The sequence below is a fragment of the Rhineura floridana genome, chromosome 9 (assembly GCF_030035675.1).
Source record: "Rhineura floridana isolate rRhiFlo1 chromosome 9, rRhiFlo1.hap2, whole genome shotgun sequence".
NCBI classification, from domain to species: domain Eukaryota; kingdom Metazoa; phylum Chordata; class Lepidosauria; order Squamata; family Rhineuridae; genus Rhineura; species Rhineura floridana.
The window spans coordinates 106,552,937-106,576,708 of NC_084488.1; the positions used below are offsets into that span (position 1 = coordinate 106,552,937).

Genomic DNA, 23,772 nt, shown 5'->3' on the forward strand with positions numbered 1-23,772 from the left:
AGTTCAAGCTAAGTTAGTCATGTCTATTAACTTCAGTGGGTCTACTCTGAGTAGGACTAGCATTAAATACCACCCAATATTCTGAGATTCTGAGCAAATGCCACTCAAATGCAGAATTTTCAGTTGGGTTCAACATCCTGAGAATCTCAGCTGTGAATGGAAATAAAAAGTAAGTTTCTAGCCCATAGGGCTGTGAAGATAGGCTTGAAAGGGTTTACAGTTTTATACTATTTGCTCTGATTTTACAGTTTTTATTCCATTGTGCACCACATACGTATGTTCTGCAGTATGTATAAACAAACAATGCAATCTCTCATGAAATCTCAAAAGCTAGATAAGAACTCAGGATTTCCAGGGGATGGCGTTTCAGCCCCCTTTGCTCCACACTCATTCCCTACGGCTAATGTGCAAAGATATATGCAAACTTGAACAGCATATACAGGGGTCACAACAGGTGCTGCACTCTGATTTGTTTTTAAATGCAGGGTATACACACCCTTTAAATAGTTCTAGATGTCTGTTAAAACCAATGAAGTGTTAAGATGCTTTATGAGTGTTTTCTGCCTGACTATGTGGAACTCCACACAGCAGTTTCACATATGTAAAAAGTGGCCCTGTGGTTCCCCCATCATATGGTTACTTCCTCTGTAAGGAAGCTGGCTCTCCATTTGAAGCTAAGGGAAGAGGATGGATGACGCACACAGTCATGGCTTGCATACACTACTACTGGGATGCAGAACCATGGCAGAAGCAGATGTTTTGGCAACAACCACATAAGAATCAGCGTAATCGTCAACCTTCCTCCCACTCCCTTGGAAAAATATCCAACTGAAGGATTACAGGTTCAAGCTTCATATGTTATGTGTATTCCAAACAGCATGAAGTGACATTACTGCTTAAGCAGTGACCAAAAACTATAATGGATACGAAGTAGCTGTTACCACAAACTTTGTATCCACTTGTGATGGATCAGGGACATCTGAGACCTTTCCATGGCCATGACAGATGCTCAAACACACAGAAAAATAAGCCGAGCTACTTACGATGTTCCTTGCTGAGGAATAGACGTCTTAGAAGGTGCATCATACTGCTCTGTAGAAAAACAACAACAATGTTAAGGCTGTGCAAGCATCACACCACTTAAATGGTTTTCTATTGTATTCTCTGTGTATGGGTGTCTGTTTCTCACCGTTTTATTCATTATGTAATATGTGACAGGATAGCAACCTTTCAATGATAGTATATAGTGAGGCCATTGCTAGGAGTACAGATTAATACAGATTCCCAACAGTTTGCAACATTCGTTTTTATTGCACAGATGCAAGATTATGATATATCCAATACACTGAAAGACTAAAGAAATAAGCGCTGCTTAAGCTTTTGGACAGTGTTAAATGCTTCTCTGCTCAACAGAATGCTATAATGCAAGGCTAAAATGCAGGAAAGCTCATTGGAGCACAGACAAGACCAAGGTGACAACTGTCGACAGGCTTTTTATAGCTGGGTCTCAACCTTCCCAAAGCACAACTGGGGTGCTCCTGGATCCATTGTTGTATGTGAACCCCCAAATTATGGTGATAGTCAAGAGCAGTTGCTGCCAACTCCATTTAATGGATTCGTTTTGGCGCTTCTGAAAATTTTCCTGTTTACAAATTAATGCATAATATGAATATAGGAATGTTTATATGGAGCATATGGAGGAATGTGTGCAGCAGGCACACATTGGGCTGAAGCCAGCAGACATTTGTGATTGTTCGGCCTGCTTTCATTTCAGCGGAGTTTGAATGGAAATTTCTGTTCAGTCCCTGTTGAAAGGAACACAACAGCAGCAGGACACAGCAGATTGTATTCAACCAACCGTATATAGTTTTTAAGATCTTTCACTTACTTTGGCTCTGTATTACTGATCCACCATGCTGGGTTTCCTAGAAAGAAGAAAAAAAAGTTTTAAGCATAGCATAGTAGCCAAGGCATAAATCAAGAAGCTCCCAGTTCAACTCCTGCTTCAACTTCATACTTCTGCTGTGAACCAACTCAGTGGCCTTAATCAAGCCAATATATCTCAGCCTCACCCTTTCTATCTGCAATACATGGATAATACTAGCCTACCTTACACAACTGTTGTAAGGATTCTTACGGTGATTTATACAGTATCATAAAAGTACAAAAAGGGCAGGTCTCTGTCCCATGGAGCTCACAATCTTAACATTCAACACGGAGGTTACATTCACACTGTACATTTATTCCACTATTATTCCACTTTAAACGGTCATGGCTTTCCCCAAAGAATCCTGGGTAGAGTAGTTTGTAAAGGGGGTTGAGAGTTGTTAGGAGACTACCTGTTCACCTCACAGAGCTGCAGTTCCCAGAATTCTCTGGGGAAAGGGATTGATTGTTAAACCACTCAAGGAATTGTAGCTCTCTGAGGTGAATAGAGGCCTCCTTACAACTCTCAGCACCCTTCACAAACTACATTCCCCAGGATTCTTTGGGGGAACCCATAACTGTTTAAAGTGGAATAATAGTGGAATAAATGTATGGTGTGAATGTGGCCAGAGAAACAGAAGAGAAAGGAAAGGCAGGGGTAAACAGAAAGAATCTGCTTTTTTTCCAGTTATACATACTTTTTTATTTTAAAAATCTATGCACTGCCCCTTCAACAGAGCTTCAAAGGCAGTTCACAAAAACAGCAAGAAATGGAGACTGAAAGGCCATGGTCAAAGGCTCCAAAGAGATGTTGAGTTTTGAGGAAAGATTTCAAAGCAGTGAGATCAAGCAGTTGGTCTGGGCGGCAGTCCCAGGTATAAGGGGCAGCAAAGAAGAAAGGGGAGGAACCTGAGACAATTAACATGGCATGTTGTACTGAGGTATACTGATACCATATATCGCAGCTATTTGAACACTATAAAGAAATATATGGTTGCCAAATAAGTTATCATTATGTTTGCAGAGTATCTCCTTGAGGATAATATTGAATCCTGACTTTATGCCCCGCGAAAATTACATTTTTGTGCCTTCTAAGAAACTTGCAACACATCTTTTGCTTAAAATGCACTTATTATAACCCAAGTTGCATGTTAAGTTATACAAAACTGTACCAAAACATTACCAAAACCACACCCAAAAGGGCAGCTGTTGTATAATCGACCTCAAAAAAGTGCTACAACACACACAACTGCAAATGAAACAACTGTACATATATGACTGAAACACAAGTTATAAATGGCAAATTGCAATATATTAATACAATAATAACTGTAAGGATACACGCATAAAATTGTACTAAATACAAGAATCATGCAGCATACAAAAATTGATATAGCCATGGTAGCAAAATATTGACACGTATCCGGTAAATTTCTGTCACTTATTCTTGAATATATTGCAATTTGCCATTTATAACTGTGTATTTTGTGTTTCAATCATGTATGTATAATTGCTTCATTTGCACTTGTGTGTGTTATAGCACTGATTATTGAGACCAAAACATGATCAGACATGAACACACGTTTGAGATACAAACAAATCAAATTACGGCAGAAGTAAAGATTAGCCCAGTTTTCACAGAAAGCATACTCTTTACAGTCATCATTTTATTTTATTTTTTAATGTAAACTTTCTCTAAAAATGTAGCAAGTGCTAGAAATGGGTTGAGAGTTATATTTTTAATTGATTAGATCTAAGCAAAAAGAACTTTTTACCTTTGCAGGAAAAGGAAACTTTGAAGGCTCAGCTGTGCTAGGAGTATGGATGGCTGTCAAAGGAGGTGGCCATGAATGGGTCATTTCCTAAGAAAAAAAACAAGAACGGGTACCCGTAATCCCCATGTTTGCTTCCTAGTGCTTGAGGTCCTTGCAGCTATCACTGGAAAGGATGCACAAAGTGATTATGGTTCCCTGGCATTTGAGGACATTGGGTTTTTTGTTTTTGTTTTTGCAGTGGGGAGAGTTCACTATCCTTATCTCACTTGCTCTGTCACCAAGATACTTTTTACCTTCTGTTGCTACCTACAACATTTTCAATGATGTCAATGCAAAGGACAGCGTTAGCAGGCAAAAAACAGCAGCAGCAGGGCTCCAGGAGAACAGGGACATTAGAATTTCAGGATCTGGTTTTTTATCAAAGTTTGAACTTCATACCCAAATCAGCTTTCTTTGGATATAACCTAGAATAGTATTTCATAAAGTTACACTAACTAGAAAAAAATGGAGGGGGAGAAAGCCTCCTCCACACTTTTGTTTCATGTTCTCTGGATGCTGCACAATGACTATGGATCAACTTATGATAAAAACAGACAGCTGACACTACCAACAACTTAAGGACATTTTGTACAATATGCAAAGACACCCCTAGCTTATTACTGACAGTCCTTTCAAAAGAGAACTGCAGCCATTCGTGGCTACCTGATGAATCTACTGCATTATACACATATTTGCAAAAATGGTAAGCTGCCTTTACACTTCATACTTTTAAATGTACAATTAAAACTATCTTGGGTGCTCTCCCAACTTTTTTTTTAATGTATTAAGTGACCCTTGGGTGATATCTGGGTGGTTATCTGGGACCTTGTGGTGAAGAGTGTGTAAGAAATAAAATATTAAATAAATAAATAGAAAAATAAACACCACAATCTGCAAGACCCCATGTTTTGTACACAGTTAACAGAATGCAAGGAATGGCTCCTCTCTACTAAAAAGAGGTGAGAGGTTTTGGAATCCACCAGCAAAAACTGTCGCTCACTCTTTGTCAGTGCCCAGTACTATGAGATGCTAGATCCAGAACACAGGGCCCTGTAGCATCCTGGCCATTTCTACAGACAAAAATCCACTTGCTTGGAACACCGCAAAGCTTCATAAATGTGACTCTTCTTACTATGATACTGTTATTATTTATCAGATGCTATCTACAATCACTGGAGAGGAGCAGTCCACTTTTTCACACAGTCTATGTTGGGTAGACCATTCTCCACCACATGGCATGGTGATGGTCACTCAGTCAGATGGCATTAAAAAACAACAACGGGAACAGCAAGAGATGGTTAGCTCTATCATGCCATGCTTCTAAGCAGTATGAGCAATTTGTCTGGCAATGACTGGAAACAGAATCACTAGCGAATATGAACATGTTCTGATCCTACAAAGCTCTTCTGACCAAAATGTTATTGGGATAATATTAGCACTGTAGGCTACATAAGGATTTTGATATTGATCACAATTACTCAGGCTCTGGTAATCTCCCATTTAGGCAGCTGCACTGTACGTGGGACTACCTTCAAAAATGGTTTGGAAACTGCAGTTTGTCTACAACAGGGCCACAACATTATTAACTGGGCCTAGGCAGTCTGACCATATTTTACCTGCGCTTTGTCAGCTGCACTGCCTCTCGGTTCATTTCTGGATCCAATTTAACCACTTTAAAAAGCCTAAACAGCATAGGACCTTTAAAGCCCTAAATGGCTACAGAGACCAGGCAACTTGAAAGACCACATGTACCTACCCAAACCTTAAGATCCTCTTCAGAGGGCCTGCTCTTGGTGCTACTGCCAAATGAACTGAAGGGAGTAGCCACCAGGGAAAGTGCCTTTTCAATAGCGGCACCACAATTAGGAACAGCATTTCCAGGGGGCTCACCTGACACTATGTCTGTGATTTTTTCAGACCATTGTGTTCACCCAGACCTTTTCAAATAACTTAAGCAGTCTGGTTTTTAAATAAATCTGTTTTAATTTGGGGGATGTGGTTGAAAATGAGTTCTGCTTTGTTGTATTTAATTCTGTCGTTCTCCCACCCACCACTTTTAAATGGTTTTACTTTCCATTTCAATTTTTAAAAAAATCTTTATTGTAAGCCACCCAAAAGGACTTCATCCTATGGGGTGGCATATATATGTACATACAGTGTCTTCCCCAGGGCTAGAACACATGATTTGTTTTAAGCCTATCACAAGGGCTGTACTGAAATACTCAGGTTGATTAGGATGAACAGTTTTATGGGAAAACATTATTGCTTTGGATGAACAAACAATCTTGAATTCATACATAGTAGCTAGCAAGAGAGAGAGAAAAGTAATTCCTTCCTTTATAACAGAAATAAATGGGCTTGCTATGCACATCTTTCGCCGGCAATGCACTCACCTTTAAAATTTCTTCAACACAATGGGCTTCATTGGAGAAAGATTGCTGAAAAACACCAGGACAAAAAGTGGTTATTGAGTGGACTGGTTCACATTCACCAGCAGAAGTGTAAACTGCTGTTCAAAGATTTGCTTAAACAGCAATTTTATTAACATTATGCATAACAATGAAATGATGATATTTATGAGCACTGTTACCAGGAGCCCTGTTTAGGGCCAGGACTTCCTTTCCCTAGTTGTGTTCTTCCGGCGGGAGGGGGGGGGGAGACTTCCTTCTCAATTAAGCCACACACACCCAAACCACTGGGAGACTACAGTGGGCAGATGTTACCCTCACCCCACAGCGATGGGAATTTCTGCATGTCAGGGAGGCACCTCTTCCACAGGTTCGGTATTTTAAGAAGGAAGCTCCTACATCACGGTGTCCCTGTAGTTAACTATTTTTGCTGCTGGTTGGAAGCATACACAGTCATCACCGCAGGAGTCTGCCCCTCCAAGGAATAAGGCTAGCGCGAATATAGCTGGGTGCCTCTTCTAAGATCTTAACACCACACCTATCACTTTGTTACAGGAACACTTCAAAATTCACCTTTGTCCACCACACCCATGCTGCAAAGCTTAAAGGTTCTGGCTTTCCACTGGCAGAGTACTTTTATTTCACAGTAGAGAAGAAGGCAAGTCTCGGCTAGACTCCAGCAGATTAAGCCAACATTTCAACACACAGTAGTAAGCTATGCCAGCCTTTCCCAACCAGTGTGCCTCCAGATGTTGTTGGACCACAACTCCCATCAACCTCAGCTAGCATTGCCAATGGTCAGGAAGATGGGAGTTGTAGTCCAACAACATCTGGAGGCACACTGGTTGGGAAAGGCTGAGCTATGCTGTGCCAGATAGGACCTTGGGAGAAAGAGGACAAATCCTAAAAAGAAGCTTATTTTTTTAAAACAAACAAAAGTTATGCAATGCCCATTAATCAGTGCTCCCAACTGTAAACCTGTGTAACTGTTTTTGCTTTCATTTGTCTTTATTTTACTTCAAAGATGTTATACTGCTGCTCTTATGAAGTTTCACAGCAATCAAATTCATTTCTGCAAATCCTTATATTCTCCTCTGTTGGTTTCTCCAAAGTCTCTTTTAATCACCACAGGAGCAGGTGCCTATACATTTTTCCTATGAAACCCTGTAAGCTGCTATGTATACTGATGGCACAATATAAATAATAATTTAACCCACACCCAACCAATCTTCCCAAGTCTTTCCCCTCCGTTCCAGTGCATTCACCTTTGCTGATATTTCCGAAAGCTGTCAAAGGCATTTGCAAGACAGCTAACAGAAACAAGCCTTGCAAAACCAAAGTTCATTCATCAGATTTTTGTGCAAAACTTTTGACAGTTTGCAACTTAGAATATGTTTAGCTGAACCCTGGCTGCCACACAACTTCAAGTTAAGCATCTTAAAAATACAGTTTGCCTGCTAAACCGGGGAAAAGAATGTACAGTGTATAAAAAATACTTCAATCTACTGTTCAGCCTTAAAGCACAAGCAAATATAACGTTCTGCCATCTGCTCTTTTAGAGGGAAGGTTCCGCAAAATTCCCTTTGCTGAATGATATTGCCCATGTGATATTGGTGCTATTGAGACCGCAACTCATGTCCTACTAGAATGTATATTTTATAATGATCTCCGCAGACGGTTTATCACCCCTTTTCTCCAGAATTTGCCGGGCAGGGATGTAACTTTTTATATGCATTACTTCTTTGCAGACACAGATCCCCGTATTACATATAAGGTTGCAAACTTTTTTGCTGCAGCGATTGATTTACGTAAAGTGCTTATAACCCAGGGACCGCTGCACTTTGCAACATCTGTCTAAATAGTTTGTATATACATACTTTTAGGGGATACTGCATTGTTAACCCTGTTTTGTACTGTCTATGCTTGTATGATATATCTTTCTGGTCATCGACCGTAATAAACCATTCATTCATTCAAATTAACCATAGTTAATGTTAACCAGTTTGACTGATCTGACATATTGTGTTTAACTAAAAGAGGAAGAGGAAGCTTCCAAACTACTACTCCTGGCCATACAGAAGGGAGGAGTGCATGAACCATAGAAAAGGTTAATTTCATACATGTCTCTTAGACATGGTTTAGTGTGATGTCTGAACAAGACCAGTAAGATTAGAATGAGTGTGGTGGTGCTGGGGAAAGTGAACAACAAGAAACAGTTGTTACATATGTCTCTATGAAGTTGCCTTACATTTTCAGATGTATACAATCCATTCAGCCCATGCAAGGAGGAATAAGCTTATTTCAACTTCTGCATCCTCATGCATCCACATAATTAAAAAACTGACGTTAAAAAAACTGTTGTGGCAATATAATCAGTAAAAATGTAATTAGGGAACAAATGAGAAGATGCATTGAGATGTGCAACAATTAGTTCTGTTCCTTTATGCAAGGGGGTGTAGCTCAGAGGCAGAGCACACTGCATGAAGAATGTCCCAATTTCAATTCGTGTCAGGGCTGATGCAAGAGATTGCACCACCTGAGCGGCCACAACCTTCACTCCTATTTATCTCCCCATTGCCTCTGTGTTCTTCTTCATGATGGGTGTGGTACCCCCAACCCCTCACAGCTTTTTGTTTGTTTGGCCTCTGCTTCAGTAGTGGTGCCACTCCTCTCCCCCACTCCAGAGTACATGATGATGCAGTGGCAAAAGGTCCTTCTGCCATCACCTCCTCCCTCCTTGCCTCACTCTAGGGAGCACCAGGGTCCTACCCGCAAAGGAAGGCATTCTGGGCAGGGTGGTCATGAAAGTAACTGTGCGGCTGAAGTTTGCAGTGGTAACAAATCATGTCTAAAATGAGAAGAAAAATGTTTATAAGGTTACAGTAATTTTAATCTAACCCTCCCCCTCCCCCATTTTAGGCATCATTAGCCACCACAGCAAACCATGGAGGCAGCACAGGTGCTTTCACAGCAACTCCACCCAGAATGCCTCACTCTGAGGGAAGGAACCCCTCGCAGGTCCTTTCCTCAGAGTGAGAGAGGGAGGGAAGAGGTGGAGAGCCACACAAGGCAGGGCCGGCCACCAGTTTGCTGCCCCCACACCTGCCACCTGAGGCAGTTGCCTCAGTTTCCTTGATGGAAAAAATAGGCCTTCCGTTTTTAAGAAATGGGTCAGTCATAGGAAACACCTTAACTAAGGCCCTAGGGAGCCATTAGGGTGTTTGTATTCAACTAATGTTTACTCAGGGTACACCCACTGAAATCAATGAACCTAATTTCAGTGGGTCTACTATGAGTAAAACTTAGCTGAACACAATCCAATGTCAGTTAGCATAGACAATTCTCGGCTAGACTGGTAAAGCGAAATCCATGGCTAGCATAAACTACAGTATTTTCACAAAAGCAATGTTCAAAACATGAGAGCTTCCCATTGTTCAGCAGAGATGGAGAAAGAGTGGGGGTGTGTGTGCGTGTGCATGCAGACACATGAGGGGGGGAGAGAGGAGAGTGTAATTAAATGCTTCCAGAGTTAACTTTTTAGTACTGGCTAACTACAAGAAAGTGCTCTAACTTCATCCAAAAAATAGTAAGAAAAGAGCAATATATATGGCAAGCATGCTGCCTATCATAGTTGCCTTTCCTTTCACCATTGTGTATAGGCTCTTGTCAGAACGCTGAACACCCTTCACTGCCTTAGCAATCCTGCTTGCAGAAATAAAATTTGAAAATGCAAATATGAAACCAGAAAGTTTCACAAACAAGAAATAAAACAAGGAAGCCGAAGTAATTTTGTTGGGTCTCGCTAAGCATATTTCAGATGGCAATTCAGGTTAAATGTTCTTTTATCAGAGCCAGTGTGGTGTAGTGGTTTCAGTGTTGGACTACAACCTGGGAGACCAGGGTTTGAATCCCCACACAGCAATGAAGCTCACTGGGTGACCCTGCGCCAGTCACTGCCTCTCAGCCTCAGAGGGAGGCAATGGTAAACCTCCTCTGAATACCTCTTATTATGAAAACCCTATTCATTGGGTTGCCATAAGTCGGGATCGACTTGAAGGCAGTCCATATCATGTATGATGAATAGTAAAGGATAAGCGATACTTTCCCAGTAATTTTTGCGCTGCATCATGCTAATAATTTATTGTAATCCTAATTATATAACTTGGAATCAAGTTAATCTTAAAATCACAAAATGAGGCTTTTGCACAAAGGTGCTTGGGCAAAACATGATTATCATCATCATAAATTTTCAGAGCAGCTTTCATGACTGAAATACTTTTTTGAGTTTTTGGCCTCTCCTGTGAGGAAGGTCACTGTTGCTCTCATTTTACAAACTGGGAATTGAGGCTGAGAGATGGTGGCTTAGCCTATAAGGCCACCCAGAGAGTTCACGGCTGAGTTGTCGTTTCCCAGGGCCAAGTCCAAGGCTCTATTCCAGTGGACCACACATGCAAACAAAATACTCTCCAGCCTGTGGCACACTGCCAACGTGGATCTTGACTCTGTGCAACAGGACCACAACTACTATGAACAGGCTGCAGTATTTCACCATAAGGACTCTGGAGCATGTAATTTTGTTGATTACGTGGCTTGCAAAGTGAAAAGTTGTGGGAGTGTGAGAGTATTACTTAAATAAGTAAGGAGAAGCTGAAGGCATGATGTGTTAAAGCAGAGCCAGTGGTCTTCTGAGAGAATGTATAAAGAGTAGCTTCAGAGGTGAGATCATGGGATGAGTTAGGAAGAAGCTAACTCTCCCCCTCCCCCCATGAGATATGGGGAACACAAGTTGACTTGGGAGGAATCTAGGAGGCAAGCTTCACTAAAAAAATGGAGGCGCAGGATGGGTGAGATAGGTGGCATACAGGAAAAATTGATGTCAATGTGTGTGCCTCTTGCCACTGAGCCAGGCTGCCGAGGAGGAGCCAAGGCTCAGAAGTAAAAGTGTATGCATTGCATGCCACAGGTCACAACTTCAATCCTGGGCATCTCCAATTAAAAAGGATCAGCTAGCAGGTGATATGAAGGATCCTTGCTTGAGATCCTGGAGAGCTACTGACAACTGTTCCCATTCACATGCAATGGTAGGCCATAATTAGAAACAAACCATGACTTACCATGAATGAGCAGTATGCTGCTCAAATCATGCCTGCCCTGCTCTTCCCTTTGCTGAGCTGGGAGGGTACACATCACAGCACTGGCTTAGTAATTCATACAGTATTACCAAGGGAGGTGGTGGGCTCTCCAACACTGGAGGCATTCAAGAGGCAGCTGGACAGCCACTTGCCCAGTTTGCTTTAAGTTTGATTCCTGCACTGAGCAGGGGGTTGGACTCGATGGCCTTATAGGCCCCTTCCAACTCTACTATTCTATGATTCTATGCAACTGGGTTTCTATTGTGGTTTGGAGACAAGGAAACCATTAGCACTGGTTTGCATGTAACACTAACCCAGCACTGTGATTTGTTTTCTCTTGACTTGGCAAAGGGAACAATACCATGGTGTGCGAGCTAGGCCAGTGTGAAGGCACAACACTAGGCCAGATGAATAAGTAGGCAGACCTGGTATGAAGGCAGCTTGCTAGGTTTCTGAATGCATATGTGAGGACCCAGAAAGGGATTGAGCTATTATGGGTTACGGACTGTGTTGGCATAGAGGCTGCAATGAGTGGAACTTACTCAATGGGACTTACTCTAAGGTAAGCGTGTATACAATTGCAGCCATTAGCAGCTGGTGAGGTGGCATGGGTGGGACTGCTACTCTCCTGACTTCTGAATGTGTCAGGTCACTGCTGGTGACCAAGAGGGAGAGGGGAGAGGCAAAACACAGTGCAGCAGAGCAAATCAGATACTCTTGCCTTCATGCACCACACCTTGCCCCTCCCTCTCTCAGTCAGAGTAAGTCCCATTGAAGTAAATGGGGCTTACTCCAGGGTAGATTGCACCATGATTTTATTTCAGTTTGGCTGGACTCTGTTTTTCCCCCTTTTTGGTTGGAACTTTTAATACTCTTCTGACTATTAAGCCATACTGATGCTTAGTGGCAAGGGTAGATTATAAAACTAGATTTATTAGTATTGTTGCCTTTATCTGTCTACTGGTTTCATTTTTTTATGATCAGAGCCAAAGGCTGATCTAAGCAATGACCCTTGTTACTTTTTGAAGGGTCAGTTTTGAAATCAGTGACTTGTCAAACGCATCTGTATTTGGTTTTGATTAAATTCCACTTTCAGTAGGGATTAGGCTTAATTCTGTTTTGCCACGTAGATATATATATATATTTGCTGGGCCTGCTTAATTTCCACAAAACGCAAGGGAAATTAGGCTGAAGACTGCCAATGGTGTCCTCATTTCACTTGTGTGTGTCCAGCTAACTTTAGCAAAGGCCTTACAAGAGCAGAAGACTTTGCAATATAAGAGAGAGGTCACCAAAGCTAAATCCAAAAGCCATAAAGGCCATGGCTTCATATGAACCAAGACACTTTAAATCTGGTCTTCAATAACTGAACTTTGTTCTGCTACGTGCCAAATAACTACCAATAATGCCTCTGAGCATGTGTCAAAATCACTTTCTGTTCCACCACAATCACACACACACTTAAGAGAAAGGGTTTCTAGGAGCTTCGTCCTAATACTTCGTACAAAAAAACATTAACCATTGCATCTTCCTAACCATTAAGGAACATTTTTCTTAACTATTAAGAAAATTCACACCAAACATTCAGATGAAAGTTAATGGATACACTGAACTTCTACAATTCCAGTCTGTGCAATGTCAGCATGAGACAGTATGTAGACATATGACCGGTAGTTAAGAAAAATGCAGGAATCCCCAGGGCAACTTCTAGGGCAAGTAAAGAGTTGCTAAGGGAGATATGAACTCTCCTTTGAGTTCTTTTGAGGAGCATGTCTTGAACACATTATCAGTTATGGGAACAAATTCTTTCTCTCAAATGTTTTGCTAAGGCATTTTCAAACAAGTTGGGGACCCCCCTCACACATACTTTTCTTTTGATCTGCCTTGTCTATAAGCCAAGAAAAGAAATCAGTGTTCAAATAGCAATTTGGGTATAGAATTTTATTGCACCACACGTACAGCCCCCAGCATGTTACAGGAAGTACACATTCTTACAAACCTTGGAACATGATCTTGTTACATGTGCTTCACTTTTTTTGGCTGAGCTGCAACATGCACATCCAACCCAACCCCCCAACTTAAGGCAGCCCAACTACTTAGGTTCCAATCCTATGAACATTTCCTTGGGAGTAAGCCCCACTGACATAATGGTAATATTGTGGTGGTAATACAGCTGGACTGGCTTAAGAGATTTTGTAGCAGTCATTGCAACATTTAAAAATCATTAGATTGGTTTAACAATTATCTTCAAAACTACAAATGGAAGTGTTAGGGATAAATTGAAACCCCCAGTGCCAGTCAAACTATAGTTCACTTGTCCTAACTAAACCAGCTTGGGCTTTATGGGAAATAGAACCAAACTGGCCTTCATTTGACTTTTGATATAACATGTCGGTTTATTTCCTGGTGACCTGACCCTTACCTACATTCCAGTGGCTCGCATAATAAAAGCCGGTTTAAGCTGGAAACTTCCCTACTATGCATTTCTGTATCACATTTATGCTTATGGCCTTGTTTGTTACTACTAATGTGCCTTGCATAGAAATGTCAAACGCTATTCCAATGCCCCTCATATCCTTGACTTGTAATACTCCTTTTGATATGTAAGCAGAATAATATCATGTCTGTCTCTAGTTTAGAGGGCGCCCGGTTGCAGCTGGGCCTCCCCTCAATAGTTGCCTTTGTCTGTTCCTGCATAGTGCTTATCTCAAGGACATGCGAAGTATGCAGACATGGAGTCTGAAAGATAGTCTTGATGTTTCTACTTTGTCCTTCCCCCGGTACCCCTTTACCTCCTTACATATGCCCCAAAGCTATGATAGTTGGCAATTGTTTCCTTTGTATTTTATGACGTGAACCCGATATTGTAAACTTCGGGGTAAACCTATATAATCCCTTGAACACCAATAAACGAGGTCCCCATGCTGGCCTGCTTCGGCTTGTAAGTATTGGGTCCCCTTTGCAAAGGTTTTTTGTCTCGTGTTACTTGATCTCTGATAGTGGGTTCATTTGCACTCAGCTCCGCACTCTTCCCGGGTGTAATAAGCGAGTTGGGGTAGACAGGGAGGCTTGCGTGTTGGGTTTGGACCTAACAATAGGGGGCTCGTCCGGGATCCCTTGTGCGGACCCCCTTTTTGCCATTGCACCCCTTGATTTGATAACAGGCGCCACGAGAAACTTTTCTCGGTTATCAATAAAAGCGGGCGGCTTTGACACTTTGGGGATAAAGCACAGTTGAGGAAAAACCCGCTATCAGACGTCATGGGAAATAAAGGGAGTGTGCCGGTAAAGGACAGCCCTTTGGGGATCATGTGTATGCTGTGGCAAGAGGAGGAATTGCCAGTGCGAAGGAGAGGCCTGAAAAAGAAAAAGATGATAGAGCTCTGTGAGGAGGAGTGGCTGCGGATGACTGCAGTGTCGGTGCCGGGTGAACGGTGGCCGAGGGGTGGGTCCTTTGAAACCGCTCTGCTACTGGGAGTGCGGAGACGGATTGGGGATACCCACCCGGATCAATTGGAATTTTGGCTCCTATGGAAAATAGGGTCGCAAAAATGGGATAGTCTTACTTTGATGGCAGTGAGAACTTTGTCCATTGAGGAACCCCCTCCTCATTATTTTAATGACGACATGTCAAGTAAAAGAACGGTCTTGAATCGTTCTATAATACCCTCTGCTCCGGATCCGCTACCAGCTCCCGGGGGCGGGGATCCCAATCCGGAGGAAGGGGCCTTTTCATTTGTATCAGATGATGAGACAGACGAAAAAGGGAAAGAGAAGGGGGCCTCAGGGGGCATGGACACGCGCAAGCGAAAAAAGGAAAAGAAGAGAAAAGAGGCAGAAGCGTTGGAGATGCCTTTGCTTGTACATGATCAGCCGTACGTGGACGGCCACGGGGGTATCCAGCGTACTGAGGTGGTTGAATTAAAAAGTTGGTTGGAATGGGACTTAAAAGAATGGAGCAGAATGGCTGGAACTTTTGGGGAACAGCCAAGGAGAATAAGAGAACTGTTGGGCAGGTTGTTTGAAAGCCACAATCCGACGTACTCGGATGTGGAACATTTGTTGAGAAGGGTACTGACAGGTGAGGAACGTAGCAGGTTGTGGACATTGGAGACTGCTTGGGCTGCGGAGGCGGCAACAAATAGAGCTTGGTCGGACCGAGCACAAACGGCTGCAGCTTGGGCAGCGGGAGACTGGACGCAGCCTCGCCGTGCTCAGCTGCAGACCGATAGGGATAGGATTCTGACGCACTTGGAGCGAATGTCACAGAAACCCCCCAACCAAGCTAAATTTATGGCGATCAAACAAGAAGCCAGCGAACCTCCCAGAAAATTCTGGTCGCGCTTGTTAGAGGGAGCACGTAGTTATACTAATTTGAACCCAGAAAACGTGCTGGACCATCCGACCCTCATTGCCAATTTTGTTCACCAAGCGCAGCCAGCGGTGAGGGATTACTTTCTGAATTTCAGACCCGGATGGGGGGGGGAGGCTGTGACTGTGATTTTAGAGGTAGCAGATTTTGTGTGGGATAAGGATAAGGAGAAAAGTAGAAAGAAGGAGAAGAAGGAGGATTTTGAAATGCTGGCTTTTGCAATAAGAGGCCAGCCACCGAATAGAGGATTTCGAGGCAGGGGCAGAGGTTTCCCAAGGGGACTGAGAGCCGGAAACCAGAGAGGAAGGGGACAAATGAGTCATTCATGGCAGGGAGACAGGGCTTGTTTTCAATGTGGAGAATACACTCATTTCAAGAAAGACTGTCCGTGGAGGACAGGGGACGCGCAGTACACCCCTAACAACCCTTCTTACCCAGATTTTACAGGTACAAACGCTGATTTTTCGCCCCCACCTCCACCTGCCGCTCAACAGACACCGGCTTCATGGGACCAGTACGGCGGACGCCCAGTGAACCAACAATGACTAAATATGGATAGGGAGAGACTGGGAGCAGGGCTAATGAATCTTATGTCTTTGGCAGGTTTCTTTCTCTCTCTCTCTCTCCCAATCCAAGAACCCAGACTGTCCTTACACGTGCAGGGACAACCGGTGACCTTTCTGGTGGATACGGGAGCCACGTACTCCCTGCTAAATATTGCACCTGACAATTGGTTGAGTAAAGAAGTGAAAATGACAATGGGGGTAGACGGAAACCCCACACCCATGTGCATAACGTTACCATTGCAAGTGAAATATAGTGATAAAATGTTTAACCATGTTTTTCTCTACTCTGCTTCATGCCCTATTTCTTTAATGGGCCGTGATATGTTATGTAAACTGGAGGCTACCTTAACCTGCACCCCTGACGGGGTGGGTTTATTGATGAGTGTATTGGGGGTGCCTGTGGGGAACACAATTAAACACAAACATATAGGTCACAGCTTACCAGAAGATCTCGCTGACCTGCCACCCGACTTGTGGGGTACAGAGGATACGGATGTGGGATTGCTGCGATCGGTAAGCCCTGTCAGAATACAGGTAAAGCCATTCCTCCCGCCACCAAACGTCGCCCAGTATCCTCTGTCATTAAAAGCAAGGGAAGGCATACGCCCCATAATTGAAGGTTTTATTGCAAAAGGAGTCATCCGGCCGCAGCGGACCCCCTGTAACACGCCAATACTACCTATAAAGAAACCTCCAAAGAAACCCGGAGATCCCGTCCGGTAGAGATTTTGCCAAGACTTGAGAGCGGTAAACAGGTATGTGATCCCTTTACACACTGTTGTTCCAGATCCAGTGACAATCATCAGTCAGATTCCATGGGACGCGAAGTGGTTTACCGTCATTGATCTAAAAAATGCCTTTTTCAGCATCCCTCTCCACCCAGATTCGCAGCATTTGTTCGGGTTCGAATGGGACCAGCGCTCTTTCGTGTGGACCCGAATTCCTCAGGGATACTGTGATAGTCCCGGGGTGTTTAGCCAGTGTCTACGAGACGACCTCGAGGGGTTCACCCCAAAAGGGGCTTCAGTTCTTGTTTTGTACGTTGATGACATCTTGATTGCGAACGGACACCAGGGGGCGCTGCGAGAAGACGGTAAGGCTTTTCTGCTATACTTGCATTCAAAGGGCCATAAAATCGACCCGAAGAAAATTCAGTGGCTATCAGAGAAAGTTAAGTATTTGGGGTTCATTTTAACGCCAGAGGGACGAGAAATGGATCCTGGGCGCGTTTCCACTATACAGAATTGTCCGCTCCCAAAGACAAAGAGACAGTTAAGAGGGTTCCTGGGACTGACTGGGTTTTGCAGACCTTGGCTGCCATCCTGTGGAGAATTGAGCAAACCGCTACACGCGCTTACTGCGAGTAAAGCTCCTGATTTGATACAATGGAGCCGGGACAATGAAAAGGCGTTTGAATTGCTAAAGCAAAGCGTAGCCACGTCTATGTCTTTGAAACCACCGAATTACGGTAAACCCTTTCATTTATTTGTTCATGAAAGGTCGGGGGTAGCTAGTGGAGTTCTGACACAACTGTACGGTCCCAGTCACTTCCCAGTGGCGTTTTATTCTCAGCAAATTGACAATGTGGCTCGTGGAACCCCCACATGCACACGCACGCTGACTGCGGCGGCTTTACTTTTGACCAAGGTGAAAGGATTGACCCTCGGTCATTCCACTACTGTCTGGACTTCGCATGCACTTTCGGCTTTGTTGCGAAAAGGTACCACGCAAGTGTTTTCAGCGCAGAGGCAGCAACAGCTGGAAGCAGAGCTGTTAGAGGATCCTAATGTGCGGTTTGAACGTTGCGGGCCGTTAAACCCAGCCACCCTCCTGCCCGAATTGCCTCCACCCTTCCCAGACCATGACTGCGTAGATGTTTTGCAATCCACCTTGCAGATCAGACCTGATCTGTCTGATGAACTGCTACCGGAATCAGATGTCATTCTCTTCACGGACGGCAGTTCCTACTACCAGAATGGGGTAAGATACACAGGTTTTGCAATAACACAATGGGACGTGGTAGAGGCGGCAGCCCTCCCTGGACGGTGGGGAGCACAAGCAGCAGAGATCTACACGCTGGCCAGAGCGTGTCAGTTGTCAGCAGGCAAAAAGGTGACTATCTTCACAGACAGCAGGTATGCTTTTGGAGTTATACATTGTCACATTCATTTGTGGAAATATAGGGGGTTTACAACTGCAGGGGGAAAACCAATTCAACATCTGGAACTCGTGCAAAAGTTGTTACAAACTATTCTTGAACCTTTACAGCTAGCGGTGGTCCATTGCAAAGCACACACCAAGGAGCAGGATCCTGTGACGCTAGGCAATGCCCTGGCAGATCAAACCGCGCGCCAAGCGGCATTGCTTCCTATAAGCATGCCGACTTTGGCACTGGCAACCACTGCCTTTGTCCCGCCTGTATCTGTTTCAATACCCCCACAGGAACTGAAGCGATGGACGGAGCTAGGAGCGATCCTGAAACAACAGTTATGGACTATGCCTGATGGTCGAGCATGCCTTCCCAGAGCTTTGTACGACACGGCAGCGAAATGGTTCCACGACCGTGGAGGCCATTACGGTACACACGCGTTAGTGGACTCGATCACACGCTTCTGGTATGCTCCCGGAATTCAACCAGTATGTGGTGCAATAGTGAAAGCATGTCACATTTGCCAAGCAAACGGCCCAGCCTTACCAAATAGGGCCCCGCAAGGGGGTAGACCCGTACCGGCTGCACCATTCTTACACATTCAAATTGACTTTGTTGATCTCCCTAAAGCGGAAGGGAAGAAACACCTCTTGGTCATGGTATGTCCCTTAACAGCATGGATAGAGGCATTCCCAACCACAAATGCCACCGCCAAATGGCCAAATGGCCAAAATACTGTTGAAAGAAATAATACCACGGTTTGGGGTTCCAGAGGTAATAGACTCAGACCGAGGAACACACTTTATGGGACAGATTTTGGCGAAAGTCGAAGAAGGTCTGGGAATCAAACACTGTTTATCATCCACAATCGTCCAGGGCGACGGAGAGACAGAACCGGGAAATTAAGACGGCATTGGCTAAGTATACTCAGGAAATAGGTTTAAGGTGGCCTCAGGTACTCCCTCTCGTTCTTTTCCATTTGCGCACCCGCCCTACCCGAGCCTTAGGGCTATCGCTGTTTGAATTAATGTATGGCAGGCCTCCCACAAAAGGGGGGAGCTTGCCAAATGTGGATGTTTCACTATTGGGGGGGGATCACATAACTGTATCCCAGTATCTTTCTCTGCAGAGTAGACTCCGTGAATTGTGGAATGCTGCGGGATCCACCAAGACGGTGCCCCTTGAAGACCAGGTGCATCCATACTGTCCCGGGGACTTTGTTTGGGCAAAGAAATTCGTGAGGGGCGATTCTTTGCAGCCAAGATACACAGGACCGCATCAAGTCCTTTTAACCACACAAGCAGCCATTTTCCTGGAAGGACGGAAGTCGTGGATACATCATTCCCACGTAAAGCCTGCTGTGGTAGCGGCACCACCAACCCCCCAGGTCCCCAAAATACGTTTGCAGAGGAACGAAGAAACAGGCCAGTGGCAGGCGGCCCAACTCCCTTTCCAGGACGCAGACATCGAGTAAACATCAACGCAGAAATGCCCCGGCAAGGATGGAGGATGTCTGCCTTCTTGTGGGTTGTGGGTGTTTTGATTCATCATGCCTGGCCCCTATGTTGCCCCCCCAATGTGAAAATATGCAGTGACAATGACTATTACTATCTGAAAGATTTTGGACGAACAATTCCGAAAACACAGGACTGTCCAGATCCCTTCCTGTATGATGTGGATCAGATAAAGGAAGGAACGGTGAAGGCTGACATTGCGGGACGTTTGTGTCATAAAGCAGCAATTATATTGCAACATAACTACACAGGCAGCTGGATAGCACATTGTATCCGAGTGGAAATTGAATGGCCCATCAGACTTGCACTTCGGTGTAGACAATATCGCCCTATGCCTAACTATGGTTGCCCCCCCAATGTGGATGTAAAATCCATAAGAACAGAGTATAACATGTTTACTTTTCAGATACAAGAAAATAGAATTCAGCCCAGGGTAACAGAAAAACAGAAGTTTTGTGTGGGTATCGGTATACCATCTTGCTATGCGTGGCTGAATGATAAATTGAGCACCCAGAAACCCGTACAGAAGCAGGAAACAGCTCCTAAGAAGGGTACTTGTTATGTCTGTGCACACACACCACCACATGGACAGGCTGGAGTCCCCTTGACTGGGGCCCCTTTGCCGTTGAAAGAATATCTTTCCTTTGCCTCACATTCCAGCTCACAGGAACTAGAAGGGGGGCTGGTTCTAAGCGGGCCCATCGCCAGATCGGTTTGTGTAGGCAGCGGAAGCCAGCCAACGGGTGGGATGTTGTGTGATGGTTTGATCTACTCTACAAATCCGGGTAATTGGACGTTTTTAAATGGAACACACAGAGCAGAGGGCCTGACTTGGTTATCCATCTGGCAGCATTTGTTGCGGCTGACTTTCGCGGACCACCATCTGGTGCCTTTCCTCACGGACTTAGTGGACCACCAAACCCCAGCTGGACTCTGGTGGCTTTGTGGACACTCGGCGGTAAGGAAACTACCAGTATCGGGCTCTTGGACCTGTACTCTGGGGAGGGTGGTACCAGGGCTCCGGGTTTCCCACACACTCCCCTCTCTGCGCCGTCGCAACAAGAGAGGCACAGGGGAGGCAGTACTGAGAGGATTCTTTCCAATGTATGGTGCAGCCAAAACATACCAGGAACTCATAGAACCGTCTCAAGCCTTTGAACGCTTTATGAATGATTCGGCTATTTCTTTTTCAGATCTAACAAATGAACAAGGGCAAATTAGGACTGTAGTTTTGCAAAACCGGCTCGCCTTGGACTTTTTATTAAGCTCTCACGGGGGGCTCTGTTCATTAATAGGGAGCGAATGTTGTACCCATATTACAGACAGCAAAGCTGACGTTATTAAACACATTAATGATATCGGGAACATCTACCATGAGGTAGAGCGCATTGGGAATTTCTCTTTGTTCTCTGGGTTCTCTGACTGGTTTTCAGCATGGCCTGACTGGCACAAAATATTGTTTTACGTTGTTATGGCACTTGCCTTGTTGATTTCTATTTGCTGTTGTTTGCAATGTATTCCTAATTTGATGCAATTGGCCTCGGTCTGTTTGGGAAAGCTCACCTTGTCCTTTTCCCGAAAACTTCAGCCGACTTACATGGAAATGGCTTTGAGACCGATTTGGCAACCCAAGCAAGGTAATACAGCTACCTGAGAGACTAGTCAGTCTCTCAGGGCTGAAAGGGGGGACTGTTAGGGATAAATTGAAACCCCCAGTGCCAGTCAAACTATAGTTCACTTGTCCTAACTAAACCAGCTTGGGCTTTATGGGAAATAGAACCAAACTGGCCTTTATTTGACTTTTGATATAACATGTCGGTTTATTTCCTGGTGACCTGACCCTTACCTACATTCCAGTGGCTCGCATAATAAAAGCCGGTTTAAGCTGGAAACTTCCCTACTATGCATTTCTGTATCACATTTATGCTTATGGCCTTGTTTGTTACTACTAATGTGCTTTGCATAGAAATGTCAAACGCTATTCCAATGCCCCTCATATCCTTGACTTGTAATACTCCTTTTGATATGTAAGCAAAGTAATATCATGTCTGTCTCCAGTTTAGGGGCGCCCGGTTGCAGCTGGGCCTCCCCTCAATAGTTGCCTTTGTCTGTTCCTGCATAGTGCTTATCTCAAGGACATGCGAAGTATGCAGACATGGAGTCTGAAAGATAGTCTTGATGTTTCTACTTTGTCCTTCCCCCGGTACCCCTTTACCTCCTTACATATGCCCCAAAGCTATGATAATTGGCAATTGTTTCCTTTGTATTTTATGACGTGAACCCGATATTGTAAACTTCGGGGTAAACCTATATAATCCCTTGAACACCGATAAACGAGGTTCCCATGCTGGCCTGCTTCGGCTTGTAAGTATTGGGTCCCCTTTGCAAAGGTTTTTTGTCTCGTGTTACTTGATCTCTGATAGTGGGTTCATTTGCACTCAGCTCCGCACTCTTCCTGGGTGTAATAAGCGAGTTGGGGTAGACAGGGCGGCTTGCGTGTTGGGTTTGGACCTAACAGAAGCATTCAACTTTCACAGTAATTTCGAATAGAATTCATTTTGGGGTAGTTCGTATATTCACTCTGGATTCTGAACCTTGATGACAATTTATTATTGTTTTATTAAGTTTAGTAAGATGATGAGGGCTAGAAACGTTACACACAAAAACACAAGAACAGTAAGATTCTAACAAAAAACCATGGGTAACACACAAAAGGCACAGCAGGGACTGCATATCCAACACTGACTATAAAATCTAACCCGTTTTTTTAAAAATGCAGGCCACCTTTGAAATAATATATTCAAAACTAAAAACAAACAGAAAACACATGGAGTAACATTTTGTTGTCAAAACTGCTTAAAAGCTAAGGCTGTGAAGACTAGAAATTGCACCCAGGAGAACTGCTGCAAAATACTATTAGTATAAGCTAAGCCTTAAGTAAGCAAGCAAACACAAACACACCCGTACACACAAGAGAGAGAGAGAGAGAGAGAGAGAGAGAGAGAGAGAGAGAGAGAGAGAGAGAGAGAGAGAGAGAGAGAGAGAGAGAGAGAGAGAGAGAGAGAGAGAGAGAGAGAGAGAGAGAGAGAGAGAGAGAGAGAGAGAGAGAGAGAGAGAGCGCTGCAGTAATGTGTTGCGGATGTATTTGGGGGGGTGTCTTCAAATCAAATCAAAATATTTTCTGTGGCAGACAGAAGCACATCTATGCTTAAAAGAATGCAAGTTGAATTTACCCCACACTTTTAAGTAGGAATACCAGTCTCCTCCACATGCATCCCACATATGCTGTTTCAGTTCCCCAAGAAGGAAAGGCAGACTCCATAACATTTGCACTATAACTTCTCCAAGAATAAAAGTTGTGGGAGGAAGAACAATCTGATACTGAATGCCTGACTTTAGTAGTAAAGATACTGTCTTCTCTATTACTCAAGTGAAGAACACAGAATTCGAAGCCAGCTGGCTCCTCTTCGCACTGTTAAGATGTTGTGGGACCTGAAGTGCAATGAATGGTACAGTACAGCCCTGAGGCATCTCCTTATGCAGTTTTGATTAAGCAGATTCAAAGTGTGCGGGTGCACTTATCAATTTGCTCCCAGGCTGTGCACAGTAACCAGCAATTCTGCTTAGCCCAGAATATCTGTACTGAGAGTTCTTGAAACCATAGTGATAGAACTGGAACAGCCAAAGACCTTGTTAGATGCACATAAGCCTATACTAAGCATAACATGTCCCACCAGTACACACTTCTTTTTGTCCCAGTGTGCGCTTCCTCTGACACTCAACTCTTGTGGCTGTATAATACCTACAGTATCCCAGCCTAAACCAACGTATGTCTTTTCAAACAGCAGCCACTTTCCCCATCAACAAGGTTTAATTTGGATTTCCTCCCCC

The 23,772-nt window shown here is 44.0% G+C and overlaps 1 protein-coding gene across 6 annotated transcripts in view; it reads right to left on the reverse strand.

The window, feature by feature from the left end:
* Positions 1-23,772, reverse strand: part of AFF1 (ALF transcription elongation factor 1) — a 193,800-nt gene that overhangs the window by 55,924 nt on the left and 114,104 nt on the right. For all 6 annotated transcript variants that reach the window (XM_061583084.1, XM_061583085.1, XM_061583083.1 and 3 more), the window contains 4 exons: positions 6,134-6,178; positions 3,702-3,788; positions 1,889-1,925; positions 1,044-1,092 (listed from right to left, as the gene is read on the reverse strand). In XM_061583084.1, coding sequence (XP_061439068.1) covers positions 1,044-1,092; positions 1,889-1,925; positions 3,702-3,788; positions 6,134-6,178 — 218 coding nt within the window. The remainder of the gene's footprint in view (positions 1-1,043; positions 1,093-1,888; positions 1,926-3,701; positions 3,789-6,133; positions 6,179-23,772) is intronic.